The sequence below is a fragment of the Aphelocoma coerulescens genome, chromosome 12 (genome assembly GCF_041296385.1).
Source record: "Aphelocoma coerulescens isolate FSJ_1873_10779 chromosome 12, UR_Acoe_1.0, whole genome shotgun sequence".
Classification (NCBI taxonomy): domain Eukaryota; kingdom Metazoa; phylum Chordata; class Aves; order Passeriformes; family Corvidae; genus Aphelocoma; species Aphelocoma coerulescens.
Window position 1 is genome coordinate 6,606,188 of NC_091026.1, and position 18,779 is coordinate 6,624,966.

At 51.4% G+C, this 18,779-nt stretch overlaps 1 protein-coding gene across 3 annotated transcripts; it reads left to right on the forward strand.

Moving 5' to 3' along the window:
* Nucleotides 1-66: 66 nt before the first annotated feature.
* On the forward strand, nt 67-15,374 carry GLYCTK (glycerate kinase). Of its 3 annotated transcripts, XM_069028133.1 has the most exons (6): nt 6,415-6,592; nt 8,525-8,920; nt 9,290-9,441; nt 11,281-11,456; nt 12,072-12,888; nt 13,837-15,374. In XM_069028133.1, the coding sequence occupies exons 2-6, from the start codon at nt 8,634-8,636 to the stop codon at nt 13,842-13,844; spliced, it is 1,440 nt and encodes a 479-aa protein (XP_068884234.1). In that variant the 5' UTR covers nt 6,415-6,592; nt 8,525-8,633; the 3' UTR covers nt 13,845-15,374. The 3 variants fall into 3 exon arrangements, with proteins under 3 accessions (XP_068884233.1, XP_068884234.1, XP_068884232.1); XM_069028132.1 differs by lacking the exon at nt 6,415-6,592 and adding an exon at nt 67-151 and having other exon boundaries at nt 12,072-15,374; XM_069028131.1 differs by having other exon boundaries at nt 12,072-15,374.
* Nucleotides 15,375-18,779: the final 3,405 nt, after the last annotated feature.

Here is an 18,779-nt window from a genome sequence, read left to right on the forward strand (position 1 = left end):
TGCGCATGGGCTGCTGGGACGGGGGAGGGCGGGGTGACCCGTGCCCAGCGGCCATATTGAGCGTGGCAGGAATAGCAGAAAGGCCTGCGCCCTCCTGGCCCGCCGTGGCTGTCAGCGTCTGTCACCATTCCCGCCGCTCCCGGGGCCCGAGGTGGGAAGGGGCGGCGCAGGGCAGGGCTGGGCGGCTGTGGCGGGGTCGGGGTTCATTGCCAGTTCAGTACCCACCCGCCCGTCCGTGCCTATTGTGGGGTTGGGGGGGAAGAGGGTTGATGGCATGACGTCATCCCGTAGAGTGGGAATGGCTTCGCGCGGTGGCAGTGCGTCACTTCCGGTGCCGGGCAGGGCGGGCGCCCTCGCGTTGCTCAGGGCCGTGAGGCGCCGCGGGAGCCCTGGGACAGCCTCACCCCGCGCGGGATGTTCCCCTCATTATGTCGACTTAAGGCGGTTTTCGGAGTTTCCAGTGGAAACTAGAGAGAAATGCAGCCGGCTGAGCATGAACCCAGACGTGCCCAGGTGGCCAAGAAGGCCAGTCGCATCTGGCCTGTATCAGCAATAGTGTGGCCAGCAGGACCAGGGCAGTGGTTGTCTCACTGTACTGGGCACTGCTGAGGCCACACTTTGAGTGCTGTGTCCAGTTCTGCGCCTCTCAGTTCAGGAAGGATATTGAAATACTGGAGCAGGTCCAAAGAAGGGCAGCAGAGCTGGGGAAGGGTCTGGAGCACAAGTGACGTGAGGAGCGGCTGAGAGAGCTGGGGGTATTTACCCTGGAGAAAAGGAGGCTCAGGGGTGACCTTTTCGCTCTCTACAACTCCCCAAAAGGAGGTTGTAGCTGGGTGGGGGTTGGCGTCCCAGGATGAGAGGACGCAGCCTCAAGCTGTGCCAGGGAAGGTTTAGTTTGGACATCGGGAGGAATTTCTTTACAGAAAGGGTGCTTAGACATTGGAATGGGTTGCCCAGGGAGATGGAGTCACTGTCCATGGAGGCCTTCAAGGAAAGGCTGGATGTGGCACTCGGTGCCGTGGTCTGGTTGACATTGTGGTGTTGGGTCGTAGGTTGGACTTGATGTCTCAGGGTTCTTTTCCAAGACAGTTGATTCTGTGGTTCTGTGAAATCATTTATGGGGCACACATGCTGTACCAGCCTCTCGGCAGAGCCTGGCAGGAACAGCCTCTGGACAGCCCAGGGCGGCCAGGGAGCATCAGTCAGCTCCCCCTCCTTTGAAAATACACTGTGAACACTTTCTCACCCTTCCCCTCCTAATTTCAGTCCAGCTGTTGCACATTTTTATTTCCCAGTATTTTTTTATTCCTCTAAAAGCTTGTTGGCAGTACTACAGGAGCATCACAGCTATAGCACTGTGCTCCTACACCACATAAGCTCTCAGGTAGAGGTGGGCAGCACACACTTAAGCCTTTGAGAAGCACACTGTGGCTTTTCCAGTACACACACCTTGGAACTGCTTTTTTCTATCACGAATCCTGATGACAGGCTCAGTGTGCAAGTTTTTGTGTATTTCTTACCTTAAAAAGCTGTTCTTGGAGTATAAGAGTAGCTGTGAGAATCTCACCCCACAAAGTTTTCTGCTATTTTACGTTTACAACACCAGCAGATCTTCTTGTCATTTTGCTCACCCAGAAACCCAGAATTAAAAGAAAAAAAATAAACCATAGATGCCTTCCTGAACGTTAATTGCATTTCCTTTCACAGTGTCCAGCATAGAGTTTGATTTTGCGTTTGGATCCTGTTGCCCTCCTGTGGTCAAACCTCGGCAAGTCCTGTTAAAGCTCTGCACGTCGTTCAAACAGGCTGAATTATTTTGTGTGCATGTCTGATTTAGTTAAATACTACTTTTCTCAGATCCTTGCCCTTGCTGTTTGCCTGCTGGAGCTCCCCGTTGCACGTTTAGAGATCTCACACAACTCGTCTTTTCACGCTGCGCTGGGACTGGCTCCTCAGAATGAGTTTCCTTTTTTACTTTGAAACAAAGTCAAAGACTTTCACACCAGAGTCCAGGGATACTCAAAACACACCCTCATTACTCCTGAGGGTCTCGGGGCCAGCTGCCCCTTTGTTAGGCCAGTTCAAAACCCAAAACTGGTTTTCATGTGATGAGAGGTTTTAGAAAAGCTCGGAATGTCGTGCCTCCTGCACACTCTAAATTGCAGGATCAAAGCCTGGATTATCTCCTGCAGGCCCGGGAGGTGACTCACCAATAACATCATAAGACAATTTACTTCAAAACACCTACAATACTTAGCTAAGTTTTAGAGTTGTATAACACCGTGGGTTGTTGATTTGATATTTTGTCACTTCCTTTTTATTCTTCTGCCTTTCTTCCTAATCGTTGGAACCTAGTTTGTCAGTTTATACCAAGCTGGAATTTAGCTGGCAGGATAATTGAATCTCCTAGAAAAATGTCATATTAAGTAGGAATTATGGATAATGCCCCTGCAAAATTAGTTAATGGAAAAAATGTTTAATTGCTGCTTGAGTAATATCGATCAAATGCAGTTATTCTACCTATGCATTTCTGTATTAGATACCACTGGAACCTGCACAATACAGGAACTTGTGCTTGCTCAGCAGCAAAAATTCACACTTCTCCCTATGGAGTGTCCTGAGGTTTCTGTGGGCCCTGACCTTGAGTTTATCACGGTTCCTCTGGAAGGTGCCTCCATCAGCAGCTCCCCCAAATTAAGCGCTCTGTGCTACTCTCCGGGTCACTAATGAAGCCGTGGGGTGACACGAACCCCAGCAGAGTCCCTGTTGATTACCAGATGTCAGCTGGACCCCGAGCCACTGCTTTCTGCCCTCTGAGCCCAGTGGTCAGGCTGGTTTCCAGCGGGGCTGGCTGTGATTGCCCAGCCCACCCGCCAGTGTGCTCACGGGAATGATGTCAAAAACCTCAGCAAAGTCCAGGCAGTTCACATCTGCTGCTTTCCACATTCCCCACAGCCTCTTGTCTCAGTCCAGAGGGCAGCTGTAATTGTCATCCTGTGACTGATTAAGATTCCTGGCTCTTTCTCCTCTTATGTTATTTCCAACTGAGGAGCTCATAATTTTCTGCTATTAATCCCAAAGACCATGACCTTGTATTTCGCAGCACTGAATTTCAACCCCTTTCTACTATTCCAGTCCTCAAGGCTCGCAGCTTTTCATCTTCTTTAGAATACTGTGATCCTTCCCTGTATTTTAAATGACTCTCATCTTTGATGGCAAGTTGTCTCAGAATAGGGAGTTTGAGAAATTACAGCATGAAAGGAAGTAGACTTGGCATGGGCTTGGCTTCAGGGTAGTGGTGTTCTGTGTTGAGCTACAGAAGAATTTTTAGTGAAACATTTTTCTTCCTTGCAATCCCCAGTGCATGGGAAAATCATTTCCAAAAGGTATATAGGGAGTGAAGGGAGTGTGACCTAGAAAAACTAGTAAGATGCATATGTCAAATCCAGTTAATTTTTTTTTTTTTGCTAATGATACTGATCTATATATATAAAATGCTGAACAGAACACTTATCTTCCCTGTGTTTGGCCTTAAGCCACATTTCCCATCAAAGGCAAAGAGACCCTGTTGACACTTTCCTGGTGAGTAAATCAGTCATGAGAGCAACATATTTCTTTTCCAAGCAACATAGAGAAAGACATGTATTGGAAACTAGGACTCCTGGGTTTCCCAGAGCTCAGCATATTCTTAAAACAAAGGTATCCAGGCTCCATCCTACTTTCTCCTGTGCCTGCCTGGCAAACCCTCTGGTCTCATCATACTGCTGCTGTCCACCCTTACCCTCTTTCCCATTTATGGATGCAGGAGCACTGCAGTGAGTGGGGGCAAAGGGCCTTTCACTCTGTCCCTGCACACCCACTTCGTAGCTGCCCATCCTTGCTGCAGACGTTTTCCCTTTTACCAAACACGAATGAGGCAGTGCAGTAATTTTATGCAAATCCATGTGCAGATTAAAAAATTAATCAAATTCTGAAATTTTCATTTAAAGAGATTAGTCTTGAAAAATCCCCCCTCTAATCCTCCCAGAATAGTCACTTGGAACAAGACTTCACTGGTTTGTTTCCCTCCTGGGTTCAGTGCATCTCCTGGAAAATTTTCTTGTAATGCTTTTGGGACTGTGTGGAGCAGCAAGCTTGGGTTTGAGCAGGGCTCACCAGGCAAATTAAAGTTGATATATCAAATGATAGCGAAGATGTGTCAGTAAGTGGGAACAGGGGAGTTTAGGGCAGTAAAATCTCCACTCTGTTGTACTTGATAGGTAAATTCCCCTGGTGATGCAGGAGAAATGGAAGCAGGGAGCCTTGGTGAGTCTGTCAGTAATTTACATGCCGAGAGGCCAGAAAAAAGTCGTGCAGCAAGAAAAACGAGGAGCAAGAGACACTGCTAAAACTTGCTGTGTCTGGGAGTTTACTACTGTAATCTGCCTTTTAGAGCTTGAGCTCAAAATTATCCTCAAACAATTGGGGTTTGATCCAGTGCCATCTCAAATATTTTCCTAGCCACTCAGGGATTTTGAAGTTGACCCTGTACAAGGTGGGCCAGCCACCAGTCAGTCCTGGAGGAAATCCAGAGGCATCCTGATGGCACTGAAGCTAAAGTAACTTAGATCCCTGAAGTTCTCAGTTAAACCAGACATTCTGGCACAGCATCCTCTGATCTCACAGCACCTGAAAAGCTCAGGATGTGCGTGTGGTTGGGTTGGCCTGCAACAAGCTCTATTGCCCCAACTTCAAAAAAAGCCACAAGCCCAAGATGCAAATCCTTGAACAAACCTCCAACCACAGCACCTGGAATAGCTCAGCTCTGCCCAGTGATGGCAGACTGGCCCCTAGAAAGGAGTATTTTTCTGGCTTTCAAGTACCTGCCATGGAGTGAGGTGCTGGCTCATTTTTCTCACTGCATGGGCGCGACCAGCTCATTTGTTCACTGTTTTCCTCCCCAGTGTGACTCCAAGTTTATGGCTCGGACTCTGCCCTGCTATGTCCATGCTTTTGGTCTCTTGCCACTATCCAATTTACTTGGCAGCCTTACCACATTTCTGCCCCTACTCCTGGATTGTTTCTGTCTCCCTCTGACTTTGGCTCCTTGCCTACAGAATTGCTTTAATTAAAAAGTTAATGAAAGGTAATGCAAACGAGCATTTTGCCTGTATTTTATCACAGTCCAGCTCCTTTCCCTCCCTCTTTCCCAGAGAAGGTGAAAATGAGAAGCTGGGGTTTTGCTGCTTTTTGGTATGAGAGCTAACAGTGGAAATTTCTACGGGCTTAGGAGGAGCCCTCTGAAGAAAGGGCTTATAATGGTGTGCGTAGATTATAATAAGTGCGTAGATTATTCATCAATGAAAGCTGAGGAAGTTTTCATTTAAAGGAGATTAATCTAAACCCCTTACAATCCTCCAGCTCTCTTTGGAACAGGCAATTCTTAGCGTCATTTTCATCCTAAGCTTACTGCGAACTTACAGAAAACTTTCAGAAGACTGTCTATATCCCAACTCCAAATTATACCAACCAGGGACAAAGGGAAGGTATGAAACCTGAACCCCACTCCTGCCTATAGCATGTCACCTTATATCTATATAGAAGAGGGCTCATTCATCCCTAGGTGATTTTCCTGAGAAACTGGGAAACTAAGATTAGTGCGTGAAGCAATATGAGTCACATCATCAGCCCCTTCTCCCAGCCCAGATTCCTCCCAGCCAGCAGTGGGAAGAGGAAAATGCAGGGATGTGAGGGTGTAATTTCCCCTCATGCAATATGTAGCAGCTAACAGGCAATTACACCACTTCTAAACCCACCATCTGGGGGGGGAGCCTGAAAGCTGCCATTTGGGTTATTTTTCTTTCCATAACTGCCTATGTTTTGGGGTGATATTCAGTTCTCTTGATCTTGTTTTTAAAGCCTTAGTAAAATGAGTGGGAGTTTTATTTTTTGCTAATATCTACAGTGGATTTCATTGCACTGATTTATAGCTGTTCCCTGATGACATTTAGTACCCAGTGCCTGAGACTGTATAAATAAATTACATAAAAACAGATTTGTGGTATCATTAGCAGCACCCCCATTCCAAGGGGAGCCTCCAGTGAGCCTGTGTGTCTAATCAGAGCTGACAAGGAGCAGAGTCACACACTGAGACATCCAAAGCAAATGGATCTGTGCCAAATTCAGCTCTCTGTTGCATTGGTATAAAGTTGGATAACCTCTGATTGCAAGGGGGTTTTACACTCTGTTTACTCTGCCTTTACACCTGTGCTCTCAGATCAGTGTCAGGCAGTGGACCCAAAAATCCCGAGAAGCAATGGAAAGGCACTTGCTGACTTCCACAGACTCTGGATCAGGCCTCGATGGTTAAAATATAATCTGAGTTCAGAGTGCAGAAAACAGATTACATGCCTGCTATTGTACTGAAATGCTTTCCAGAGTAAGCATTAGCAGTATGTACACAAGTGCCAGATGAATTATGCTGGCATTTAGTTTTTCCAGCTCCAGTAGGAGAGGATTGCTTTTAAAGAACTCACATCTGCTGTGTCGTGTCTGGAGCTGGAGCTGAATGGGGCTGCCAGGAGGGCACGTGTGATAGGAGCCACGGTTGCAGGTCTGGTTGTGCTCAATTCCCGCGGGCTTCAGGGTCAGCCGTGCACAGAAACATCAAGGCAGAGACAAAGCCTGTTAAAAACTTTGGGGCTTTATTTTCTTAAACCCCCCAGGCTCCATTTAAGCTTTTTCTGCAGCCATTCCTGCAAACCCTGTATCGAAGCTCAGACGAGGTGACCTGGGGTGTGATGCACCTCTGCTTTGTAGCACCTTCCTCTGATTGCACTGTGCTGCCAGGTGAATCAGAGACCTGCTGGGAGCAGAGATGCTTATCTCAGTTCCTGCGAGGTGCACAGCTGACTTCACTGCGGTCAGCACAGTTACTCTAGCCCTCACTGAAGTGGGGTCAGTGGTTTAAACCGCTGGCAGCATCAGCTGCCGTGAAGTTTAAGAGTCTGGTAACAAAGTGGTCGGGGCACCCTGTCTTTTGTTCTCCTGGCTCCTCGTGGTTGAAAAGCCAGTCTTTCTGACCAGCACCTAAAGGGAGGTCAGATAGGTAGTTAATCTGCCTTGGCTTTTGCCTTTAAAATCTGTTCTTCTAAGCATTAAATCGTTTACTGTTAGCCTTGTTCTTAAGGGTCTTTTCCCACTTCAGTGATTCTTGGAGTTCTTTCTCTCACAAACCTTTGATTCTCTGTATAGCCTTACCTACAAGTCCCTTGTCCAAAGATTTCAGAATGTGCCCAAGTTTCAGTGCCTGAGAAGGTGCTTGTGGAAAGGGTTTTTCTGTACATCCTTTGGATGCCTGCTGCAAAATAAGGCAGATTTAGACTCAGAGGAGCTGTTGAAAAGCTTGTCCAGCTTAATGATTAACACCTTGCAATGCTATGGGAGTGTCAGGACAAAGAGACCTCTGGACTCCTGAGCTCTCCTAAAAGAAGCCCTTGGACAAAACACATCCGCTTACTAGAGAGAGGTTTAACTCTCTCAGGTAATTTCACCAGGTCTGTGATCCAGTGTGTCGCCTGGACTGCTTCAGCCTCCTGGCATCCTTCCTTAAATGCCATGAGCAGGAGAGATGCAGATCACAAGGATCTTTGATCCTCAGAAACCAGCAGTGAACTTGCTGCCAGTTAACAGAAGGAAGGAGAAATGCTGGGAGGGAATGAATGTGTGTGTGCTGGCAGGGGCTGCCTTTCCTCTGTCAAGACAAGTATCTGCCCTTGAGCAGCTGAGATCTTTTGGTCCATGCACAGATCTGTTGCATATAATGCTAATGCTCTGTGGAGAACAGCTCAAATGGGCTTTCACAGACATGGCTGGCAACTTTACTTGGATATGTAGTCTTATTTGGGCTCTAAATCTGATTTTAATGGATAATGAGGACTAAAAGAGAAAGGTAAATGAAGCCTGGTGTTAATTTGCTGTTTGGTGAGGAAACCTCATTACTGGTCTCTCTGTGGCCACCAGCAGCAAGGGATGAGGCAGCCAGCAAGGCTGTTGTTTCTCCTCAGTCCGTGTCTGATGCTGCAGGGACACATGGGGCAATGCACAGCCAGAGGATGAGATCAGCATTTGGCTCACATTGAGGAAGGGAGTTAATGTAGTGAAAAGCTGTTCCACCCAGATGCCCTGCTCTCTCCAGGACAGAGAGCAGCTTCCACAGTTTGGAAAGGTGTCAAATGCTAAGCAAATAGAAATGATGGCTTGCCAGTGGCAAAGCTACAGTGATGGAGAAGCTGGCTGGCAGAGCTCGCCTTCCCTGCAGGAGGTGATGAGATTGCAGGGGAATCACAAGCTGACAGGTAGTTTGAATGTGACACTGCCCTTCCCTTCATCCTGCCTGGGGAAAAGTTAGAAAATGCTGCTCATATGGCACCTTAATCTAGGGGAAACAGGAGCTAGAGTTCCATGGTTCATGTTTTGACCTCTCTGTTCTTTCTGTGACAGCCCTGTCTCTTCTACTAGCAAAAATGTTCACTCTCCCTTGCAGGTGGGAGGCTGCTGGCTGTCCCAGCCCTTGAGGCCTTGCCAGTGCTCGCAGAGAGTGCACAAGCCCACCCCACAAGGCCGAGTGGCTCAGCCCTGCCAGCCTGTGTACCATGTCTCTCCGCGAGCACGCGCTGTCCCTGTTCCGTGGCGCCGTGGGCACCGTCCGCCCGGCTCCCATGCTGAAGAGGGCTCTGAAGCTCCAGGGAGATGGGTGCCTTCAGCTGCTGGTGAAGGGCCAGGCCTTTCCAGTGAAGAGGGATCTGTACCTGGTGGGTTTTGGAAAAGCTGTGCTGGGGATGGCCGCAGCAGCAGAAGAGATCCTGGGAGACCACCTCACTCGGGGCATCATCAATGTGCCGCTAGGGATCCAGGAGAGCCTGCAGCAAGCAGGAATGCAGTAAGGACTGTTTCTGGACAATTCTGGGGAACAGGAAGGAGGGGTGTAGGCTGCTGGATTTTTCCTCTGTGGGATGTTTCTGAGAATACCTTAAGTCCTTTCCAGCTGTCCTTGTGCTGTTGCCCACCCTGTGAACCCCACCGCTCTCATCTTCAACCACCATCACGTCCCAGTGACACCAGTGACACAGCCCACCTCTCGTGCTGGTAGTGCTGCCTCTCCAGCTGTGGGGAACACTCAGCAAAGGCCATCTACCTGTCCTGGTCACTCACTGTATGCCACTGGTACACCAGGCACCCGCAGGTGACAGCCTGGCTGCCTGTGTGGGTGCACAGATCCGTGGTGTGATTGCCTCTCTTACCTCACCAGGGAGATGCTTCTGAAGCCACACAGCAAAATCCAGGTCATCGAAGGTGCCAAGAACAACCTCCCAGATGCAGAGGCTCTGAAGGGAGCAGCTGCCATCCAGGAGCTGGCTGAGGGTCTGACTGCTGATGACCTGCTCCTTGTGCTCATCTCAGGTAGAGTGGGGATCCCAGAGAATGGGATCTGCTGAGGGCCCTCAGCTGCCTGCCACCCACAGCCATGCAGCAAGGGAGCACTGTGCTGTGCCAGCCCCTTCAGCATGGACGCTTGCACCTCTGATTTTTCCTCCCTCTTCTGCCATCCTTTCTCCAGGGATGCAGCAAGAGAGAGCACAGGGCTTCCTGCTGCTGCAGTGGACACGCTGCCTCCCAGCACTGGAAAGAGGCTGAGCTGCACAGGCTGGGTCCTGCCATTGTGCCACCACAGTGAAGTGGCACCTCTGGGCACAGCCTGGCAGCTGTTCTCACCTCTTGGCAAGGAGGCACTTTCTTCCTGCCCCCTCCTTACATTTGGGGATGCAGACTTGGAGAAGCAAGCACTTGGTGGACTTGCATGCTCTGCATTTGTGCAGGAGGGTGTGTCTGAAAGCTGAGATTTGGGACTGACCTTTCCCAGGGCTTGGCTCCTTCCCAGCCAGTGGAAATTAGGCCTCCAGGTACCACACAGTAAGCTGCCTGCCTTGCAGAGACAGCCCTGCACACCCCCAGGGCCTGGCTGCTGGTCCCCAGGCTGTCCCCAGATCCAGGGCTGTGTAAGAAGGTGCATCAGAGGGATGCAGTGACATCACCTCATCCTGAGCTCAGTGGGTGTGACAGGGCAAAAGCATGCAGGGGCTGAGAGCAGCTCTGCAGAACTGCCTTGGTCTCCTCTGCTCAGTGTTTATTCCTCTGTGGGTGCTGAAGCCTGATCCAGTACAGAGAGAGCAGTGCCATTAGGCAAACACCCAAGTGATTGGAAGCTAGCTGTGCTTTCTGGGGATTCCCCTGAGCTTCCTCCTGTCTTTTGGCTACAGGGATCTCCAAGAGACTCCTCAGCCCTTCAGGGAGCTGGTACAGGATCTCCCTGTGGCTGTGACTCCCTATGCATGTGCACTCCCACACAGCAGCCGGTCCCCAACTGCTCCTGCCTCTCAGCTAGATCCCTGGCTATTGACTGAAACGCAGGCATTTGCATTTGTTTTTCTTGCTCATCATGTTTTATTGATGCTGATTTGTCTCAAACCTCTGAGCAGCCTTTGCATTTTGACAGTAGCTTTCAGCTGTACTTCTGTGCGTGTTCACTCTCTGCACAGACCTTGCTCTTTTCTCCTCTGTGTTTTCCATCCATTCCACTTTTCCATTAGAACCTTGCCTTCTTTTCCACATTTCCAGTGCCTGCTTGTATCAGACAGAATTCCCATCAGTGAAGCTATCACCCTGGACTCTGGGTGTGCTTTGTGCTTTGCATTACTGTCCCCCCTTTTCTTTCCTCCCAGGCCTAGATGAGTGCAGTTCAGCACTTTCCAATCTTGCTGCATCCCTAGCCAGTGTTTTTACACACTATCCTGAATAAATGGAGCCACCAAAGCAGGCAGTGTCCCCCTGTGCCCAGCACTGACTGCAGTGTGAGCTGTGGAGGCCGTGCTCCCTGCTCACCCATCCAGGCAGCTGTTGAATATCAGTGTGAGGACCCACTTGTAGCCCAGTGCAGAGGTGAGGGTAGTTGCTGTCTCTTTTCTGTCATCCCCACAACACTGCAGGCTTGTGGTGCCCCCATCCAGCCAGGCTCACACTGCTTGGGTGAGGTGTAGCTGACTGCAGAGAGTGCAGGACAGCAGTAAATAAAACCCATTGGTGAAGATGACTGAATTCTCCAGAGATGTTAACTTAGGTCCCCAGTCACCTCTGCCTTCCCTCCAGACACTGGTGAGGAAAGAGAAAAGGTTCAAGCCTTGCTCTCCTTTGTCCTCCTTTTCCTTCTATCCTGACATCCTTGCCATCTCTTCTGCATCCTAGGGGGTGGATCAGCCCTACTGCCTGCTCCCATCCCTCCCATGCTCCTTGAAGAGAAGGAGAAACTCACAAAGCTGTTGGCTTCCCGAGGAGCTGCCATACAGGAGCTGAACATTGTCCGGAAGACTCTGTCCGTGCTGAAGGGTGGAGGGCTGGCCCAGCTGGCACATCCTGCACGGGTAACCAAGGGAAAGCCCCTGCTTGCCCAGAGATCACCCATCTACCCTCAAAATAGAGGTTTAATCAACTTGCAAGGTTTTTCTCTATACTGACTGAACTTTGCACACTGTTTTGGGGCCCTCTGGCTGAGGTTTCACCGAGGACTGAAACTCTCAGGGAGACAGAGATGGAAGAGTGGGAATTCAGACTTGGGAAACATCAGCCATCCCATCATGCCACTCTCTGCAGACCCTAGCCCACACCCAGCAGGCACTTCCAAGTATTGGTGCTTCAGCACAGCACTTTCAAGGCTGACTCTGACCCTTGGCTCCCCTGGTGGCTGTTCTCAGCGTGTGCCATTGCTGAATCCACACTGGGTTGGGCCTGACAAGTGCAGTGTCACAGGCTACATCTTCCAACATGATGGTCCAACTTCAAAGGGGACTATAAATCTGTGGGTTTGAGAAGGGCAAAGTGACACTCACAGGTCCATAAAATAAAAACAGTCACAAACCTACCCTGTTTCCATCTGCTTTGATGTGGGGGTGGCACTCAGAGCAGTGCTTATGCCAGGGCTCTTGTGTGGTCACCTGTCTTTGCTTCCTGCAATAATCTGTGGGCATTTCTTTCCACAGGTGGTGAGTCTCATCCTGTCTGATGTGATAGGTGACCCCCTGGACATCATAGCGAGTGGGCCCACTGCTGCCAGCTCCCACAGTGTCCAAGACTGCCTTCAGATACTCACCAAATACAACCTGCTGCACAACCTGCCCGAGTCAGTGGAAATGGTCCTTTCCAGCTCTCCCACCAAGCCCACTGCTCCAGAAAACTACTCCCACGTTTCCAACATCATCCTTGGGTCAAACACACTGGCTTTGGAAGAGGCCAAACGCCAGGCCGAGGGCCTGGGCTATGCAGCTCTGGTCCTGAGTGCAGCAGTCCATGGGGAAGTCGGCCGTGTTGCCACGCTGTACTGCCAGCTGATCCAGCTGGTCTGCCTGGGCTTCGCCAGCCTCAGAGACGGGCCCTTGAGTGACGAGCTGAGGGGGAATCTCCTGCAGCTGGCAGCAGAGCTACAGATCCCAGGTTTGGAGCTTGATGAGTTTCTACAGGCCCTGCGAGGATTAGGGCCTGACAGACCAGTCTGCATCCTGGCCGGTGGAGAAACCACAGTCCAGCTCCAAGGAACCGGCAAGGGAGGGAGAAACCAGGAGCTGGCCCTGCGTGTGGCGCTGGGGCTGCACAGGGCTCAGGCCACAGGAGCCAGCAGCCCCCAAGGGAGGTGTGAGATCCTCTTCTTCAGCGGGGGAACAGATGGGCAGGACGGGCCAACAGAGGCAGCAGGAGCCTTCTGCAGCCCAGGGATGGTGGCTGAGGCGCTTCAGGAGGGCTTGGATGTGGAGGCCTTTCTCAGGAACAACGACTCCTACACGTTCTTCAGCCACTTCCAAGGTGGGCATCACCTCCTGGTGACAGGCTTGACAGGCACCAATGTTATGGACATCCAGGCCATTTTAATTAGAGCCATGGAGAGATCATGAGAGCTCCCTCTGCAGATATCCAGATGTAGTTAATTAGGAGCAGGAGTATATGAAAGCACCAATGCTGCAGACAAATGCAAACTACTTAAATTAGGGCTCACTGTCGAGGCTGCTACTGTCTTTGACAGAAAGAATCCACTAATTAGACACGAGTGGATGTCCACAGCAAAAACAAGCACTTATAATTGGGGGGATCAGAGGAAAGTAAGAGGTCACATTACAGACAAGGAGACTGGATTTAAGACTTGTGACTGCTTCAACTATAGTTAATTTAAGAGATGTGGGGAAGTTGAGGCCATGGCGTGGTTACCAGGGAGAGCCCTTGATGCACTGTTGTACTTCCAGTGCTCCCAGCTCAAGAGCAGCTCAGCAGTGGGGTTTTAGGGGTTCACTAGAGCAAATTACAGTGACTGAAGGATGTAAAAGCAATAACAACAAGGCCTGCTCACCTGAGGCATGGAGGTGCTGGGGGAATGTGGTGGGAAGGGGACTCCCAGCGCCCGCCCCGCATGCCAGCACAGTGCCCTACAGCTCTTCCCACACCAGGGTACTGAGGTGACAGAGACCCCAAGCCCAGCAGGATGCACACCTAGGACTGTGGCTAAGAAGCACGTTGGCAGAGAGAAGTTCTTGATACTGTCTGGGTGACACAAGCAGTGCACAGTGACAAAGAGGATGACATACCTTCACTGTGCAGTGTAAGGATGGGGGTGAATGAAGGGCAGTGACAAGCCAGCCGAGTGGAGTCCTCCTCCAGCCTCCTTCCCTCCACAGGAACATCTTCCCTGCTGGTCCCTGTTGGGAGAGCCTCCGTGCCAGCAGCATGTATGCTATGAGCTTTCATGGTGTTGTTTTCCAGCTGTCTAGAAAACTGTCGTGCATCCAGCCTGAGCCACTGACCTTTCCTCTGCGCTGAGGCAGAAGTCACTGTCATTCTGATTAACTGCTAATTCCACAGAACAAAAGGCAAGGAAACCTTCATGCTCAGCTCTCCTGACCCATGCTGCTGAGCTGATCAAAGGGCAAATCTGCCAGAGCTGTGCTCTGACAGGGAGCTGCTCCCCCCACATGCACGAGGACACACAGTGGTTATCACGTTTTTGTCACCTACTGCAGTGTGATATGTGGGAGAGCAGAGATGAGCTTGGTTTCCCAGGACATGGATCTCACAGTGGGGCTGGATTTCAGGAGGGCTTTGCCTGCAGCAACAGGCATACTGACGGTTTGGCTGGATATTCAAAGGACTTCAGCTCAGCAGCCAGTATGACCCAGCACGTCCGACTCTTTTGAATATCCATCTGTTTGTTACAGAGCCTAAGTGGGAGCTGAGCTCCTTTGAAAATCCAGCTCTAATGTAATAGGACACGCTTGACTCAGACTCTTTCCAGACAGACCGACCTACTCCGTGTGGCTGATCTCATCTCATGACATAAATACACCATTGTGCCACCACTCTGAGTTGTGGTGTCTCACTGAACAGTCGCTCTGCGCCCCACTTCAAGGTGGATCAGAGGGTGGGGTTTTGAGGAGGATGCAAAACCTCCTATTTTGGTTTTGAAGCCAATATCTAACAAGTAGGGATATCAGCAGGACCATCATGGGGCCTGGTGTCGATGCCAGGCTGGCAGCTGGACTGTCTGGGCGACAGCCCAGGCTCAGAGTAAGGCACAACCCTGGGAATTTCAAAACCCCAGTCTTGCCTGGTGGTTTAAACACATCCCCGCATCTCATTTGTCCTCAGAGTCTGAAGGTCTTCTGTAACATGCCTGAACTTGCTCACACTGGCAAACAGCTCCGAGATCTGCTGGGGAAAATCTGCCAAGAGTTATAGAGCTCGCTGTGCCGCTGTAATGTCAGGGGGTGGTTGTGCAGGAGGAGCTGCTTTGTGCCGTGTGTTTTTCTCTGGAGGTCGTTGGCAGGTCGCCTGCTCCATGCCCAGCAGGGCAGCTCCACAGGGGCACTAACACGGGCAGCGATACAGCCAAAAGTCTGGCTGCAGCCAGGATAACTGCCTAAAGCTGGCTCCACAACGTGGGGAATGCTCCCTGGACTATTCTGCTCCAGCAGAATGCAGAGTGACGCTGGTTTCGGGCTGGGGTGCCTGGCAGAAGGGTCACTTCAGCAGCAGTCCAGTGTGCCAGCCTGGGCACACTGCCACGGGCCCACCATAACCCCCGGCTGCAGCTCTGCCACATTGCTGAGCACCACCCTGGTCCTTGGAGTTGCTGCTTGTGCTGCCTCCCAGTCAAGTTCAGAGGACCTTGGGCTAGTGCTGGCTGGCTTCTCCTGGGAAATGCCTACCTCAGGTAGCCTGAGCATTGTCCTTGCTTCCTGAATGGTGGCTTTTCATAACAATTAAAGAGTGTGTATTGGGGAGAAGTCTAATAAAAGGTTTGTTGAAAGGATGGATCTATTTGAAGTACATTTCCCATCTACCTTTGCTTGGCTGCCATATATGGATTTTGTTCTTGTCCTTTCTTTCCTAATGAGGAGATAACAGGCCAGGGGGAGGTTCAGCAAGAACACCCAGGCTACAAAAATACTTCTCTGACGATTCTACCTGGATAACTCAAAGCTCCATTTCTGAAGGGTTGTTTGGGTGGACCTTGGGCAGCTTCTGCCTAGGGACAAAAGGAATGTTGGAGTGTGTGCAGCCCTCACAGACAAAGCATCATCTTATTCCTCTGGATAGCACTCAGCAGGGAATTGTCTGCTACTGCTCCAGCCCAAAGCCAGCTCCCTCTGACCTGCAGTCCCTTTACAAAAGGGCAGAAGGCCCCACAGATGAGCCAACACACATTTGGGCCACACTGGTCAGGTTTAGGAGGACTTGTGGGATAACACAAATGTTAAGACACGAGAGCATCGCTTACCTTCCTGGTAACGATTTGCATCTGGGCTGGCAGGAGCAATGAGTTTCCCATCTCACTCGAGTGAGTCACCACTGCTGAGCAGGGCTTTGCAGCTTGTCTGTGCTGTCCTGGATGGGATATTGGCCTCGTGGGAGTAAAGCCACGCAAATGAAGAAACCAGAGCATGGCTGTGGTCACACCGAGCAACCCCAGTGTGTGGGCTGTGCTGGGACCAGCTCCATGCCACCCTGGCTCTGGGGTGCTTGTGCCTAAGGAGGAAAGTCACAGAGAGAGTGAGGACAATAAGAGCCACTCAGGCTTGACACTCCCAGTCCCTTCCCTTTTTATCAGAAAAGCAAAACTTTCTACACCAGCCAGACTTCAGGAAGGAGGCAATTGGGTGAAGATGGCCAGCAGCTCCCTGGCTGTATCCCTACATGTGGGCAGGGGACACTGGGACAGTGGGTGGGAAAAACATGCCCAGATGCTGGGTGGGGAGTGGGTGAACAAAGTCTGGGTGTGTTCAGGGTTGATTTGCTCTCCTAAGTGGGCAGCTCGTAGCCAAACAGTGCTAACAGCCAGGAGAAGTAACGGCGTTATTAACAGCACGAGCTTTTGGCAGTAAATTAAAAATCTTGGCTGCCACCCTTGGCTCTGCTCTTGCCTCTTAGAAGACATTAATATCACAGCTCCCCAGCATTCCCATTATCACTTCATTAAGGATCCAATAATGATAAATGTGGATGGTTTTATTTTGCACGGAGGCTGATTAATGGCCAATAATTCACTAGGTGTTAATGGGGCCCTTCTTTATGGAGGCATTGGAAGGGGCTGCCTTTCATCTCCTCCACAAGCCACGGTTTTCACTATTTTTGCCAATGTGACAGATATAACACAAACCTTGAAAGAGCAGCTGAGGCCTCTTGAGAAACCTTGAAGAGCATTGTGCCTGGGGCAGCCCTTGCTGTCATGGCCATTCCTCAGCATCTTTTTCCTCTTCTTCCTCTTCCTCCTCCCCTGTGCTGCTGGCAGTGCCTGCACCCAGAAGCTGCCAGAGGCTGTTGCCCATCTCCCAGGATGGTCGGGGACAAAACCAAAGCAGCAGATTCCCCAGGGATGAGCCCACCAGCACAGTCACTGCGGCTCTCCACAGCAGATGTGGTGCAGAACCAGGCCTGCCCTTGCAAGGGTGTGCAATGCAAGGAGTGGGCTTGTGCTGGCCTCACCCCAAAGCAGCTTGGCACCCCTCACCTGCATCCCAAGAGGGCTGGGGAGCCTGGGATGCAGGACAGAGTCCAGGCTGAGGCCAGCAATCCTCCTCCGGCACCCCAGGGGACAGCTCTGGTGGCTCCTCCGAGGCCGGCTCCCGTGGCACAGGGGCTGCTCTCCGCCGTAGGACCCCGGCGTATTGCACGGCTTCAATCCCTATATGAAGTGGGATGTATAATCACATAGGAATAAAAAGCCATACAAGACGGCAGGCTGTGAGATGCTCTGTGCTGGAGGACGACGGGACAGTCCCTCTGCAGTGGCTGCCACGGCCCCCGCTGGGATGGAGCCGGACCTCAGGGAGCCCCCAGGATTCCCCCCAGCCCCTGTATGGGGTCTGTGGGGAGACACAGAAGGCCTGTATCAAACAGAGAAGAGAGGCGATGTGTCAGCCAGGAGAAAGCTTGGGAGGCCCCAGAGCTGCTGGAGAGGAGCCCCAGGAGATGTCAGCACTTCCTCCCAGCTCTCCCAGCTAACAAGGGCCTCCCATCCCAACTCCCTGCTGGGAGCTGTGACAAGACTTGCTCTTTGCTACACCCAGACCTCCTCCCCTCTCACAATCCCCATCCTGGAGCATCACCCTGCAGGAGCTCCTCCAGCCTGGGAACACTCTGCTTGTACCACCATCATCCTTCAAGGCTTTACCAGCCCCACCAAGGCAATGGGTACCACAACCCTCCAGCAGCATCACAGACACCTGATGAAGGGAGAAAAAGGAGCCAGCCTCCTCCCTGTGGAGGTCAGAGCATCCTTCTCCCCATGAACAGGGAGAGGAGGGCCCGGCAGCTGGAGCGAGCGGTTGCAGGGAGCTGTCAACACCCAGCTGTCAGAGCCCAAATCCCCTGGCAGCCCATTAGGAGCAGCTCCTGGCTGCCTGCAGGAGCTCTTGACAGGGGGCCAGGCACTGGTGTGAACAAGCGTGGATCCTCCACTAAGGAGGTGGATGTGGGTGGAAGGAAACCAGGGAGCTGTTCTGCTCACGGAGCAGCACTGGCACAACCCCGTGTTCTGGGGTGGGGGTCAACCAGGGCAGGCTCCGCTGGGAGCCCACCCAAGCAGAGCTGGGGATGAAGCCAAGTGGTGGCCAGCAAAAAGGGCTGTTTGTGCCACCTCCTCTCCTCCTGCATTTCTGCTCACATCCCGGCAGCGATTCTGGCATCCGCGGGATGGGAAACCTGGAGCAGTGCCTGGGGCAGCAGGGAATTGTGGTGGGTGCAGGCTCAGGCAGTGCAGCCCAGACACAAACTGAGAAGGGAAGAGCTTCTTCTAGCTAAAAAAACCCAAACCAGAACCAACCAACCAACCAGAAATCAAACAAACAAACAAAAAAAACCCAAAAAACCCCCAAAACAACAAAACCTCGCCAACAAAGTAGCAATACACTCTCAGGTTGCCACACAGCACCAAAAAACTGTTTTTGCTGGCCCAAGACAGCACAGCCAACCAGCGGCCGCCAGCTGAGCACCATGGTGTTGTCTTAAGCAGCTCCAGAGGGCCTGAGCCACCCCAGAGCCATCACCCTGGGCTCCCCTTAAGCCAGCAGGAGGAATTTCAAGCCTCAGGCTGCCTTTCCATGCCACAGGGTAGCATTGAGAACATCAACACTCTTCAAAACACTCCCAGAAGCCTTCCTCCACCTCCAGAGTCCAGGTTTCTCCAGGGGCTGGAGCTGTGCAGAAGG

What these genes read in the sequence shown, in the direction of transcription:
- GLYCTK (XM_069028132.1), top strand. Translation starts at nt 8,634, where the DNA reads ATGTCTCTCCGCGAGCACGCGCTGTCCCTGTTCCGTGGCGCCGTGGGC. An exon ending in CTGCAGCAAGCAGGAATGCA is followed by an intron (nt 8,921 to 9,289) that starts GTAAGGACTGTT and finishes TTACCTCACCAG; the next exon opens with GGAGATGCTTCTGAAGCCAC. An exon ending in AGCTGGCACATCCTGCACGG is followed by an intron (nt 11,457 to 12,071) that starts GTAACCAAGGGA and finishes TTCTTTCCACAG; the next exon opens with GTGGTGAGTCTCATCCTGTC.